The following is a 14,590-nucleotide window of genomic DNA, read 5'->3' on the forward strand; positions in this document are numbered from 1 at the left end:
ACCTCCATCGAATTTTTAGTAATGATGAATAGGCCCCTATGCCTTTAAATTAACCTTACACTTTATTCTACAGTGATTAGACATAACAGGCAGTATGCACACAAAAAATGCAGTGATTAATGTCCAGATGATGTAAATAGTAATACTGTACCCAAATGCCTTTATGTTATGTTGATGTCTTGCATCAGACTTAAACAAAAGTCCAGCACCCCAGTGTATAAAATGTGTGCTACACAAAGGCTGACAGGAGTTGATCCCCTTGAACAAATGTTAGAGCGCACAAAACTGCATCCAGTTACACAGCCACAGGACAACAATTCTCAGCTCCCATTTTTCATTGGGCTATTTTTGGCATAGGCTTCTGTTGATTGCAAAGATTTAGCCCTCCCAGTTTTTTTTGGCAAACACCGTCCTTGTTTAAAGACTTGCATTCGTTATGCATTGTACAGGCGCATGATTAACGAGTGGGAGGGTGACCTGTGGAATAAGGTTTGTTGAGAGGAATAACTGCAGAGGGGTTGCAGCAGGAGGAAACTCGCCACTATTGATCTGGGGTCTGACTCTTGTAAGGAAGGAAGACAGAAGAGAAAGGGAACGCTGTCCTTCTTATAACCTACAGTACAGTAGGCTGTGCAGGGCATTCACTCTCATTGTAATGCACTGACAGATCCTGACAAGAGGAAACCCTTGATACATTGGAAGCCAGAGATTTGCAGCACTATCGAGTTCAGAGGAAACGAGTTTCAGGCGTACAGCAGCACAGCCAGGGAGGAGCTGATTTTCCCCTATCTCTTGGGATACCCCTTTCCTGACTTTTGGCTTGTTGTTTTCTATTGCAGAACAGCTACAATAGTGATATAGAGAAGAAAGCAAGGGGACATTGGGAGGGAAGCCTAACCATGGAGGGGAGTCCTATTCCTGTTGTAACCGTCCAGACGGTCCCATATGATGATCAGAAACCAGGGAGCAATGGCTTCAGAAAGCCGACAGCGGTGTTTGAAAGCAAGAAGAACTATTTGCAGAACTTTATTCAGAGTGTGCTGTCCTCCATAGACCTGCGGGACCGTCAGGGCTGCACCATGGTGGTGGGCTGTGATGGCAGGTACTTCAGCAAGACTGCCACCGAGGTCATTGTACAGATGGCAGCGGCCAACGGGGTAAGAAAGGGGCTGTTTGTCATCGGTTCAGAATCTTTACTAAGTATAAATCATAGGTAAAAATAACCGTATTCCTCACTGTCCCATAACATTGCTTCTTTCGGCAAAGATGCCTACTCAAGGACGACTTTTTTTTTATACGGAAGAGCTGACACTTCATGAGTACTTATATACATATTATTAATTCATTTTACATATATCAAAGAATTATGATGTAAAGTGTTGTGTAGAAATGGCTCTAACACAATTTATATATATATATATATATATATATATATATATTATATATATATATTATATTGCACTGTGACATTAATAGCTCTACGTTTATTTATATATTTCATGATTTTGTTTATACATTGCAGTATATTTTATATCTGTATATTTTATATCAGTATATTTTATGTCAATCATGGAAATTACAAGGGACACCATAATAATATTACACAGAAATGTAGGCATAGTGCATATGTTATTTGCATGTGTGCATTATCTGCCGTAAATAGGGACTTGTGAAATAAATTATTTGGTGTACTAAATCTATATATAGTCAATTTAATGAAGTACAGTAGTGCAGGTTTTTCATATTTAGGTGCCCATTTATCATTGTATATTTGAGGCTTAATCCCCGAAAACGTACATTTTCGGGGGTTAACCGCAAATAGTACGTTTCCCCCAGCAGGGGCTGCAGCAAGTGTTGGGTATGGGTTACCGGCAGTCGGGATGCCCACGGTCAGGATACCAACAGAGGCATCCCGACAGTCAGAATCCTGACACCCGTAGGTAAGTATATTAGCAGTAACCCTCCCTCGCCAGTGCCTAAACCTAACCTCCCCCCTAGTGCCTAAACCTAACCGCTCCCTCTCTGCACCCTAAACTTAACCCTCCCCCTTAGTGCCTAACCCCCCCCTCCCCCCCCCCGTGCCTAACCCTAACTCTATGCCTAACCCTCTCCTAACCCCAGATACTTACCTTTGGAATGCCGGCGGTCGGGATACTGGAGCCGGGATCCCGACGCTGTATTTAGACCATCGGCATCCCGAATGCTGGGTTGTTGACTACATCCCCCACAGCAGATATCTCAGATACCTGCTGCGATCCCTCCATTCCCGCCAGCAGACGCATTCTCATAGGTTTCTAAGGGGTATGCATTGCTGCCAAAGTGAACAATTTTCTGAATGTGAAGCATTCCAGAGATTGGCCCCCACAGCTATCACCATCTAAAGATGGCGGTAGCCTATGCGCTACACATCGCGGATTCAGCCGGCAGGGGTCAGTGGGATCGCATGTGCAGTAGCCCCAGCAGCACTCGGAGCACGCCGCAAGAATGGGCTCTTTTCCAAGCCCCTGTCACTGCTGGTGCTCTATAATAAATCCTGACGACGTAGTCACATTCTGCAATGCGATCATGGACGCTAATATCACGCCCAGATCGCATTGTAAATGCGATTAATGATAAATGGGCCCCTTAACATTTTACTTTTTTAAAACTAATATATACTGTATTCAATTAAAATGTATGATTCACAAAATGTCAAGCCATGTGTGCCAATGTTATTGCCAGCTAGTGACCATCTTCTGGGCAGATATATGATGCATATATTCATTGGATCTTCCTTTTTAAAATGATTGGTGGGGCTCACGTTAACCTTCTACATAGACAGAAAAATACTATGCATAAATATGATTAGCGACAGCCAAAATATCGGGGTTGCTGAAACACACACAGACTGTAATGTACACACACACAATCGCACAAGTACACATACTAATATCATACCTCCCAACATGACCCTCTCCAGGAGGGACACAATGCTCTGGTCCTGGACTTCCCTGGTAATTTATGATTGGTGGAGGCTCCAGAGGTGGGGCTGCAGTACAGTCCAACATTGAAATAGGGGAGTCACACCAACTGCCAGTGAGTCCCAGCCAGTGATGTTTGGCAGCGTGTGAAGTGACAGTTGGTGTGGCTCCCCTATTTGAATTTTGAACTGCGCTGCAGCCCCAACTCTTACCAGGGAAGTCCAGGACCTCCTGGAGAGGGTCATGTTGGGAGGTATGTAATATTACGGACACGTCATTCTTCTGGTCTCTAGCTGTTTTTTTCCTGTTTGTCTCCTTCCCTTCTCTCTTTCTCTCTTCCCCATCCCTCTCTCAACTCATCACGGTATATTTACTAAAGGGAGAGTTTTTTGAAATGGAGATATTGCCCATAGCAACCAATCAGAGTCTATTTAACATTTATCTAGCATCTTCTAGAAGGTAATAGCTCAAATCTGATTGGTTGCTATGGGCAACATCTCCACTTCTAAAAACCTGCACTTTAGTAAATAATATACCCCATCATCTGAAACACAGGGGGAGATGTACTAAGCCATGGAGAGAGATAAAATACCAACCAATCAGTTCCTAACTGTCATTTTTCAAAGCCAGGTGTGGGTGTGGTCTGCGACTGCAACTTTTCCCGCAGTTACACTGATTTTGGCAGCCATGTACAGATGGAGATTCTGCGCCTCCATAGGGCTGCTGCATTGTTCGATAGTGCAACCGATGGTTTGCCAGATTAGAGCCATAGCAGGCGGCATATCTGTAGGAATCCCATTGGGCGCAGCATTAGCATAAAGGCACAGTCACGCTGCGGAAAAAGACTCAGTTGCAGCTGCATTAGCTTCCACCTCTGAATCAGGCCCAAGATGTGCAGGTCTCACTGTAGCTGCCCATGTAATTGGCAAGTTTATATACTTTCACACACCTCCACCCCCTGTATTGTGTTACAATAGCGGGGAATGCTGGCGTGGGGAAGTGAATATGTAGTGCCTTGTTCAAGCTGGGCCAGTTTCTGTGCATTTTGGTAATTGTAGGAATTATTTGCAGCAGTGGGGAACTGTGAGTAGAAAGAGGGAGTGCATGGTGCATGTATGCACCACCGTCTGAGTGTACAGTAACTGTGCATGTCAGGGACACACAGGTTAGTAGCATTTTCTAGTAGATATATATCAAGAGTGGGCAATAAGCATCCTCACCCCTGATATAATTTGATCACAAGGAGGCCCAAGTGTAGCTTGTTTGTTACTGGATCTTACAGGTTGCTATAGCTTGCTTTTTTGTTAGCCTATTTGGTAGTGTGACCTATGGATTAAGAGGACCATTTATTAATAATTGCATTTGAAATATGATTTGGGTGCGATATTTGCGCCCATGAACACATTGCAGGATGCGATCAAAGCTCATGAATGTAACAAAATGCGCCGGCAGGGACACGGGCTTTGAAAGGAGCCGGTCGCTGCAATGTGCTGCACGTCAGCGGTCTCGTCACTCCTGTGGCCAGGCTCCTACGCATGCATGTTCTACAGACCACACATGCGCGGCACCCATGTGTGCCCAGAGTCTACCGGTGCGGCATTGCGATCATAACCCGATTGTTAGCGCACATCTCCGATGTTTGGAGGACTGTGCATGTGCAGCAGGTGTACTGCGCATGTGCAGCCCACCAACTGCGAGCCCACTCGCAGTGTGTCCCAGCCGACAGGCTGATTGACAGGCAGCGGCGTTTGGGTGGTGGAGAGGGGGCGTTCCCTGGCTGCGTTCCCGGAAACGGGGGCGTGTCATCCCCGTTTTCTGTGAGGGGCGAGGCTGCGGGTTGCGATTGTTTCAATGGGGTCCCCAGGCTGCGACCTGGCCCGCAGTGCTGGGACCACGCAAATGCAGCAAGGAGGTGTATTACATTTGGTAATTGTAGGAATTACCAAATGTAATACACCTGTACGGCTGTGCAATTCTGTCCACCTCTGAATCAGGCCCTGTGTATGGTACCACTGTGATGTGTCAATCCGTTCTGGTGCTGTATAAACCAGTCCTCTGTGTCTTGAGTCTCCCTCCTTGCAGCTACTGCAGAGTGTGGCTTTCAGTGCGCATGCTCAAAGATCATAGGTGTATGTGCACACTCGTTCTCTACGCCATGTTGGCTTGTCTCTGCGGACATTGGAGAAATGAAGCTACTTGGATGGCTTCTATGGTAACTTTATTCTGCATCAGTACACCACAAATAGAATGAAAACTACTTCTACATGAATAGATCTCTACCACTTTCACACTGCCATCAAGTAACCCGGGTTATTGCACATCAGCGCGCAGCAACCCGGGTTGCTGTGCAGTGTGAAAGGGGCCAGTTGAAATAACCCGGGTCGAGTGACCCGGCACTTCAACTCGGGTAGCGAGCAGGGTTGAACACGAATTCAACCCGACACGCGGTGCGGTGTGAATGGGTAACCCGGGTCAAGGCGACCCGGGTCCCGTTCACTGCATAGGGAGAGCCGGCGCTTGGAGATGATCTCATTTCCAAGCGCCGGCTCAGCAGCGATGGCGGTGACATCATTATTGCTGGATCGGGCCGCCTGTCTGAAAGGGGTCTCAGACGGGTCGCTTCCGAGATCGACTTGTGCACAAATCCCGGGTGAGACCCGCCATTAGCGATGTGAAAGGGGTATTAATCTCACAATACCTGACACATGAGAGTCAGCTGAGCAGGTGGGCTCCACACCATAAATTCCAACACCATTTCTGAAGCATTTGGTGGTCACATTGATTTCAGATCAAATGCAAAAGTCTAGAGCAGCAGCTGCCTTAAAGGCGCTCAAATTTATTTATGATCCACTGAAAGTGCTAACCCGCAATATGTGTACAAGAGTGCCTTTTTCACTGTCTAGCATATTTTAATATGCAGGCCTATTTTCTGTTCTTGGAACTGGAAATCAATCTGCACCTATCTTTCAGGTTAGCAGATTCAGCTTAATTCATCAAAAAAAAATTTTTGCCTCCTAAATACTGCTCAGTTTAGACTCCATTATGTATTAAGGGGTCTATTCATTAAACTGATCTGAAAATCAGCTGTCTCTCCAGGAAGCGGCTTCTGTGCTTCTTTTGGGGCAGTGAAACTTAGCACTGCTGAGTCGACTTGGTAGTGCTAGTGCGCCTGCTTGACCCTGAGTACATGCAGGCGCACAAAGCCTCGACATCCAGCGGGAGGAGCCGGACAGGGATGGAGGGATCCAAAAGGATTTATCTTCGCAACCCAGGACTTCTTCCCATAGGGAAGAAGCTGTGTGTGATGCGAGCTGGAGCAAATGCCATCTGAAGATAGCAAATGCTCCCGCAGTCAAGCTCCACAAATAGTCGTTTCGGAGCTTGATGAATTTCTGTCCCCATACTAGTGTATGGGGACAGCGGGCCACATCGGAAGTAAAAGGTAAAAGCAGGAGATATCTCCTGCTTTACCTTTTTGATGAATGGCCTGGACACTTAATTTCTACAAAATAATTAAAATTTCACCTGCTTTTGTAGAAATTAAGTGATGATGAATAGACCCCTAAATCATGAATTCACTTTTGAAAGTTTGAAGACTTTTCATGCTTGCCTACTTACTTTTCTCTCCTGGAATGTCTGGAATTATTTTGAAATAATGGGTGATTTCGTTGACAGAGTGGGCCAAATGTAATAGGGTGAGAGTTTAGAAAATGTGAGAGTTTTCTCACAGTTTTTAAACTCGGCCAATGTAATAGAGTCAGAGATCAAAGCAATAGAGCAAACTCACATGTTTTTCAGACTCAAAAAACTCTCACGATTTAAACTCTAGAATGACAGTATACTGCTAAACTCTCTCCCTATTACATTTGGCCCAGTGTTTCAATTCTCCTGAAGAGTATTCAGACAGAGAGTGTTGGTTGAATGAAAACACTGTGACATGATTACTTGATTTGGATAATCGCATTGAGTATGTCTGTTTATGTGTGAATTATGTGTGTGTTATTTTTGCTCATCACCACCTTAAGAAAGGCAGCAGTCATAGCTCTCCTACAGTACCCTGGTTCCTTTATATGTTATGGGATCACACAGTAAACACGCAATAGAAAGGGTACAAAGGCACCTTTATTACACACACACTGGGTTATGGGTGTGGTGTGTGACTTGCTGATCCCTGCTGCTTGGCCGGATGTGTCCTCTACCAGCATGGTAGGGTGTGCCTGAGACTCACCTTGCTCCAGCAGGTACACCAACAGGATGGCTCCTCATGGAACATATGCTTTTGACTGTGCTGCTGGGCTTTCTTCGGTGAGTACAGTGAGTAAAGTCCATTGCTGGCAAGCTTGAAGGTAGCTCTACCTTATGATCCTGGCAGGATCCAAAGATTCCTGAACCAGCTCATACTGTTGTGTCCCCAGGACAAAGAACACAGAGTCTCTGGTGCAGTTCCTTTTTATCACACAGTCAAGTGCAGGGATTTCGAATCCCAGGATTTAATTGTGTCCTGTACAGCCTGGATTCCCTGCTGGGCTGGTGTCTAAATGTCTTTGCAGTCCATCGTTTATGGCCAGCCTGGGTATTTCTGAGGTGAAGGCTATGGCTAGGAGTGAGTAACAAGCAGGAGTTTTCTGGTCACTGGCACAATTTAAGAAAATAAAGCATTGCCTGCACATTTTTGCAGAAGTATTGCATATGACAGAGGGTCTCCTGCTGTTGTCCTTGCGACTATGCTGTGCGATCCCTGTGCGGCAGTGGGTTCATCACAGTCCATGACTTCACAGAGCAACACTCCTTATCTAATGGAGAAAAGTTCTCAATAGTCGGCAACAATGTTTTATACTTTTATTACATTGTTTAGTGAAGCAGTAAATGCTCCTGTCAATGTGCCTTCTCCAACTCTTTATCTAGTCTTAATAATTTTTTAGTTCTCATGCTCCTAATACAGTATGTAATTATCGAGGAATAATCCTATTCCACCCAATCTTCCAATTGATTGATGCAAACTTTTACATGACCGCAGATGACATCTCGGTCCTAAAACCAGGTGCAAAAAGTAGGAATGTGACTTCTTAAAAGCTTTGCACTGCAGAATTGCACTTTTGTATAATTCATCATTTTCCTCTACTGTGGGTTATAGAACAGTTGCCTATACATGAATCCAATCTGGTTCAAAAGGACAATGATTCTATGATTTAAAAGAAAACTAAAAGGTAAATAAAAATTAAAATAACTGTGACAAGACTTTACAACAGTGGTGTTTTGCAATCATGAAACACATTGGCACGTATCCATTTAATTTTCTAAAAGATAGAAAATCTACTGGTAAGAATTTCCAGAGAGAGTTGGCTGCGAATGTTGTTATTAATTGCTTGAAACTTAGGGGTAAATTTACTAAGGGGTAAATTTACTAAGATTCGAGATAGGTCGAGATGACCATCTCGGGTGAATTTAGGAATGATTTTCATCTTGCAAATTTACTAAATGCAAAGTTGGGTGAAATAGAGAGATTTCTCCCTTCTCACTCGTAAAACTCGGGGGAGATAGCTAACTCGAATCAACTCACCATCGGGCAAATCTGAAGTACTTTTCACCTAAAATATACATCTATCAAATTTACCAAGAATCGGGATGACAAGATCGGGTGAGATGACAGCAAACTCTCTTCCCAAATCACTTTTCTAACTCACCACATCCTGAGCTGCGAGTTAGCCTGAAACATACACAAATCATTGTGATTTGTGTATGTTTCTGCCTTTAACTAGTTTAAAACAGGTTAAATTAATTTAAAAAAAAATGACGTGAGGTCTCCCCCCAAAAGCCTAACCAGCCCCGGACTTGTCAGCCTGTCCTGGTACCTAAAATTATGGGGAACAAAGTAGGGTAGGGTTCCACCGTAATTTAGGTACCAACACCAGGCTGCAGGGAGAGGGGGGACCCTTTTCTTAGGGTTAGCTATCTCCCCCCCCCCCCCAGTTTTATGAGTGAGAAGAAAGAAATCTATCTCTATCTCTTCCGACTTTGCCTTTTGTAAATTTGAGAGATGAAAATCATCCCTTATCCTTCCATATTTCTTTTGTTAAGCTGTGGTATACAGTATGTGCATTTATTAATGCAGAAGTAAAAACAAAATATTAACTATTTAATATTTTTATGTAAAATTTATTTTGTACTGCTTTGTGTTAGTTCTTCCTGGCAGGAGAAGCCATTATGATATCTCTGAAGGTTGAAGACACTTTTCATTATTTTCTGAGAGCCAAATAAATTGTGATTCAGTCGTGTGGACCATTTACAGCCTCAAAATAGATCCGCATACTGATATCCTGAAATAATCTGTACATAGTCAATGTTGACATATGACCATCGACATATCATAACCAACCCCATTAATCAGATTTTCTATTTGTTTTTTTGTACATGTCCATTTCAAAAGGACCATAGATACCATCATATATGCTCAATCTCCAGCTCTTGAAACTCATTTAAATATCTTGCATGTGTAGTCCTCCCGCCATCATTGGGGATGTACGCAAAACATTGGGTTTGCGTACATCTCTAAATCAGGCTTATAGCTAGATTTAGTTCCAATGAAAGATGCTCTTTAAACTCTATGAGGGGTATTCAATATGAAACGTTAACTTCACTGTCGAAGTTAACATTTCATATCGGAGTTTTTACCTGCGTTAAAGTATCGGGCGCGCTAACGAAAACGGGAAACTCCGAAGTTGGATTTGCGTAAAGTTACGAATTTTTCCTTAAAAAAAATTGTAAGACCCCCCTAAAGTAGTAAAAACATGGGGGAATACTATGGGTACCCCCATTTTAGCCTTTAATTGAAAGTCGGGGATTTAAATAGCCGCAGCAGGTGTTTTTTTCCGACATTGAAGAAGTGATGCAGAAGAGCACTTAGGTTATTTTTTTTGTTTTTTAAGTGGCCCCATCAAATTTGGGGTACATGAAAATGGGTACTAGCATATTTTTATGTCCCTAAAGTAAGTTTTAAAAAATTCAGCATTTGTCCACCTGCCGCTATAATTCTATTCTTCAAAACATCTGCCGCATACTTGCAGAATAGCCCTGAACTTATTTCCCTATTGTTAAACATTTTTTTCCCATTTTTTTTTTTATCACCCCAATTTGTAAATTAATTTTTTGGGGTGTTTTTTTTTTTACTTTTTTTGACACAGTTCTTTTTTAAATGTCATTCCCAGGGGTGCAGGCTATTTTTTTTAAGCCTGCACCCCTAAACCCCAATTCTGCACTTTTTTTCGACACCTATTCAATGGTGAAAAGTTATCCCCATTTTTTATCAAAGACTTTTCAAAACTGCGATAAGTCTTTGAAATTGAATACGGTGTAAAAGTCAAACCTGCGATAATGACGTCAAAAGTGCGATATTAACGCAAAAACGATGTTATCGCTCCCATATTGAATACCCCTGTATGAGTTAATCTCTCTTCACCATCATAATCTGGATGTAACTTTCCTAGGGCAGAGATTGATAATGACCCACAAATCTGTAAATCAAAATAGAGGATTGTGCTGATTAGAGATGCTGCGAGGCAATGGTGCCTTCCATCTGTCTGTTTCAGGTGTTAACTTACTGTATGTCTTTTTAGCTGTATTACTTTTATTTCTAAAGGCCTATTTAAGAACTGGCAGAGTATATTTCACAGCTGTGTCTGAGAGGCTGAATATTAGCCATACATGGCAGGTTTTGCACAATTTTATAATTAAACAAAGAAGAACAAAGCTCCTCCATTTCCGGATATTTTATTATTACTAGGAGGGGATGGAACTAGTGGGTGTGTAGTAAAGTCTGCTGTTGTCTCCCAGGGATGCAGACTGTTCAGTGTGTATGTAGGGGGAACATTTCATTTGGCAACTGCAAATATGTAACCACAACAATGCAGAGTCATTAAATGCAGTTAAACACAGCTGTGCACAGCATCCATAGAAGGATATACAGTAGATTTTACCATTTTTGCTACTGTTACTTTGATTATACTTTTGATTTATTTGCTGTACTACATTACATAGGACCTAGGACTGATTAGGTAACATGACAGATTAGTTGAGTCACATCTGTAAAGACAACTGGGTGATGTATAAGCTTGAAGGCACATAAACACCTTGGGTTTGGGATGAATATACAGCTTTAAAGCTATATATCTGATGTCACCTTTGGCAGTTGATTGACAGCTCTCTTAAGGAGAGATTTAATTAGAAGAGGTGCTTACTGTGGGCTTGTAGCAGTGCCCAGGGCTTTTCAGTTGCAGCCCTTCTGAGGTGCAAACAGAAATCTGCGGTAAGTAGGACCTTCTGTCCTCACCGCGGGCGCCGTGAGCGCGTTAACCTATAACTCTGGGTACTTAAACAAGGAAGCTATGGTTTATCACACGTTAGCTGTGGGTTTACAGTGGGAGGAAATGGGCTTATAATTAAGCAGTTCTGGATGTTAATACCCGAGGCTATATGCCTGCCATAAGCACTGCGGCTAATTGAATCTGTCCCTTAGTGTATATGTAGGGGCGGATTGAGATGGAAAACCAGTCCGGGAAATTTCTGGTAGCAGCCCTAATGGCGGTTGGATCTGTTGCGGAGGCAGAGTCTTTTTTGGTGCGGGGTCTGTTTAGGGGGCAGGGTCTGTTGAGGGGGGTGGGTGTTAATCAATCAGTGCCTAGCCAGCCACTAACCTCACTGCATGTCACTGAACATCACTACACTGCATCCAACATTGTCACTGCGTCTGACTCAGAATCAGGCCCACATTGCTGTATACTACTATGCCGTACTGATACTTGCTATATAAATTAACTACAAAAGGACTAAGTATATTTACATAATGTCACTCCACTTCTACCTGCTGATCACACCAATTATAAAAATGTTCAGAGGTGCAGTAGAAAATAGCATTGACCAAAAATTAAATAAATTAGGAAAGATTCTAGCTGGCATTTACATGTTAGTGGTTAGCAGCTGGTGTGACTTTATGGTGACCATCACACCAAACATGCTGCAGCATACTATATCATATACAGTAAATATATCAAATGCCCTGACTGACTGACTCATGAACACCCAGCCCATACCCCTGGATCTAGAAACATGAAAATCGGGGAGTATATTCCTTCCATGACGTAGGTGCCCACTGAGCCTGGAATTTTTAGAAATTCGACTCTTTTAGGGGGTGAATAAAGTGGTAAAATGTTTCCTCTCAACTTCAGTGATTGGGTGATAAAGCAACATGGCCCAAGTGCTGCGGGACTGTAAGCTCATTGTCTGGGATGAGTGGCGGCTCCGTTTGGCTGCATAGGGGACAAATCCTCCGTGTCCTAACTCCTGGACTGTGTATAGGATATGCACCTACACCTTCAATAATAAATGCATAGAGGTATAGATGGACAGTTATGATATGCACATCTTCTATAAGCACACATAAATGTAGAAATAAACACATAAGTGGGATAGAGGTATGTGTATGTATATATCTATATATATATATATATATATATAATTGGTGTCAAATGGGATGTGATTCTATATATATATATATATATATATATATATATATATTAGGGGTGTGCATCGGCCACTTTTCGTGTTTTGGTTTTGGATCTGGATCTTTCTTCGTGTTTTGGATCTGGATTGGTTTTGCCAAAACCACCCTTCCGTGTTTTGGGTTCTGGGTTTTGTGTTTTGGATCTGTATTTTTTTTAAAAAAAAAGAATAAAAACAGCTAAAATCACATAATGTGTTGGTTTTTCTGCTCCTGTGCTATTATTAACCTCAATATCCTTAATTTCCACTCATTTCCAGTCTATTCTGAACACCTCACACCTCACAATAATGTTTTTATGTCCAAAAGGCTATGCTAAGCGACACGAGTGGGTGGCACAAACACGTGGCCCATCTAGGAGTGGCACTGCAGTGGCAGACAGGATGGCAGTTTGAAAAACTAGGCCCCAAACAGTACATAATGCAAAGAAAAAAAAGAGGTGCAAGATGGAATTGTCCTTGGGCCCTCCCACCCACCCTTATGTTGTATAAACAGGACATGCACACTTTAACAAACCAATCATTTCAGCGCCAGGGTCTGCCACATGACTGTTGCTGAAATGATTGGTTCGTTTGGGCCCCCACAAAACAAGCTGGCAATTAATCTGTCCCTGCACAAACTGGCTCTACGAAGGCAAGATGTCGTCCTCATCCTCCTCATCCACCGATTCCTCACCCTCATCAGTGTTGTGTACATCCTCATCGTCACAGACTATTAACTCGTCCCCGCTGGAATCTACCACCACAGGTCCCTCTGTACGTTCTGGAGGCTGGTCTCCCTGGAAGAGTTGATAATTCATTTTTAAGAACATCATCTTCTCCACATTTTGTGGAAGCAACCTCCTACGCCTTTTGCTGACAAGGTTCCCGGCTGCACTAAACACTCTTTCGGAGTACACACTGGAGGGGGGGAAACTCAGGTAAAATAGAGCCAGTTTGTACAGGGGCCTCCAAATTGCCTCTTTTTCCTGCCAGTACATGTACGGACTGTCTGACATGCCTACTTGGATACAGTCACCGATGTAATCCTTTAACAGACAGATGCACGCTTGTCGCTGCTGCTTTGAGGATGCAAGTGCGGCTACAGCCCACACAATTCACAAAGACAAAAAAAAAGAATTTTTTTATTGTTTGTGGAGCGCACTTTGAGGGTTACACCATCCTTTAACAGACAGACGCACGCTTGTCGCTGCTGCTTTGAGGATGCAGGTGCGGCTACAGCCCACACAATTCACAAAGACAGTAAAAAAAAGATTTTTTTTATTGTTTGTGGAGCGCACTTTGAGGGTTACACCACCCTTTAAGAGACAGACGCACGCTTGTCGCTGCTGCTTTGAGGATGCAGGTGCGGCTACAACCCACACAATTCACAAAGACAGAAAGAAAAAGAATAATTTTTTTATTGTTTGTGGAGCGCACTTTGAGGGTTACACCACCCTTTAACAGACAGACGCACGCTTGTCGCTGCTGCTTTGAGGATGCAGGTGCGGCTACAGCCCACACAATTCACAAAGACAGAAAAAAAAGAATTTTTTTATTGTTTGTGGAGCGCACTTTGATGGTTACACCACCCTTTAACAGACAGACGCACGCCTGTCGCTGCTGCTTTGAGGACAGTATCATATGCAGTGACAGTAGACTTGTCAGAAATTGTTGGCACGTCCTTCAGTCCGGACCAGATGTCCAAACCGGCCCTTGACTTATGACACAGGCGCACGCTTGGCGCGGCTACTGTGTTGATGCACGTGTGGCTACATCGCACACAAGTCACAAACACAGAAAAAAATTGTTTTTTTTTTTTTGGAGCACTTTGGGGGTTACACCACCCTTTAACAGACTTATGGGACACAGGCGCATGCTTGGCGCTGCTCCTTTGTTGATGCACGTGCAGCTACAGTGCACACAATTCACAAAGACAGAAAAAAAAAGTTTTTCTATTTTTTGTGGAGTTCACTTTGAGGGTTACACCACCCTTTAACAGACAGACGCATGCTTGTCGCTGCTGCTTTGAGGATGCAGGTGGAATCTAGACGGGATTTGGAACCGGGGACACACTACCTCCATCAATTGTCTAAATC

At 43.2% G+C, this 14,590-nt stretch overlaps 1 protein-coding gene across 1 annotated transcript in view; it reads left to right on the forward strand.

Moving 5' to 3' along the window:
* Positions 1-385: 385 nt before the first annotated feature.
* The window catches only part of PGM5 (phosphoglucomutase 5), a 202,063-nt gene continuing 187,858 nt past the window's right edge, over positions 386-14,590 (forward strand). Inside the window, exon 1 of the mRNA XM_088476607.1 lies at positions 386-1,157. Coding sequence (XP_088332733.1) covers positions 900-1,157 — 258 coding nt within the window. The 5' untranslated portion in view covers positions 386-899. The remainder of the gene's footprint in view (positions 1,158-14,590) is intronic.

Source organism: Taudactylus pleione, unplaced genomic scaffold (genome assembly GCF_031769625.1).
Source record: "Taudactylus pleione unplaced genomic scaffold, aTauple2 ptg000190l, whole genome shotgun sequence".
NCBI classification, from domain to species: domain Eukaryota; kingdom Metazoa; phylum Chordata; class Amphibia; order Anura; family Myobatrachidae; genus Taudactylus; species Taudactylus pleione.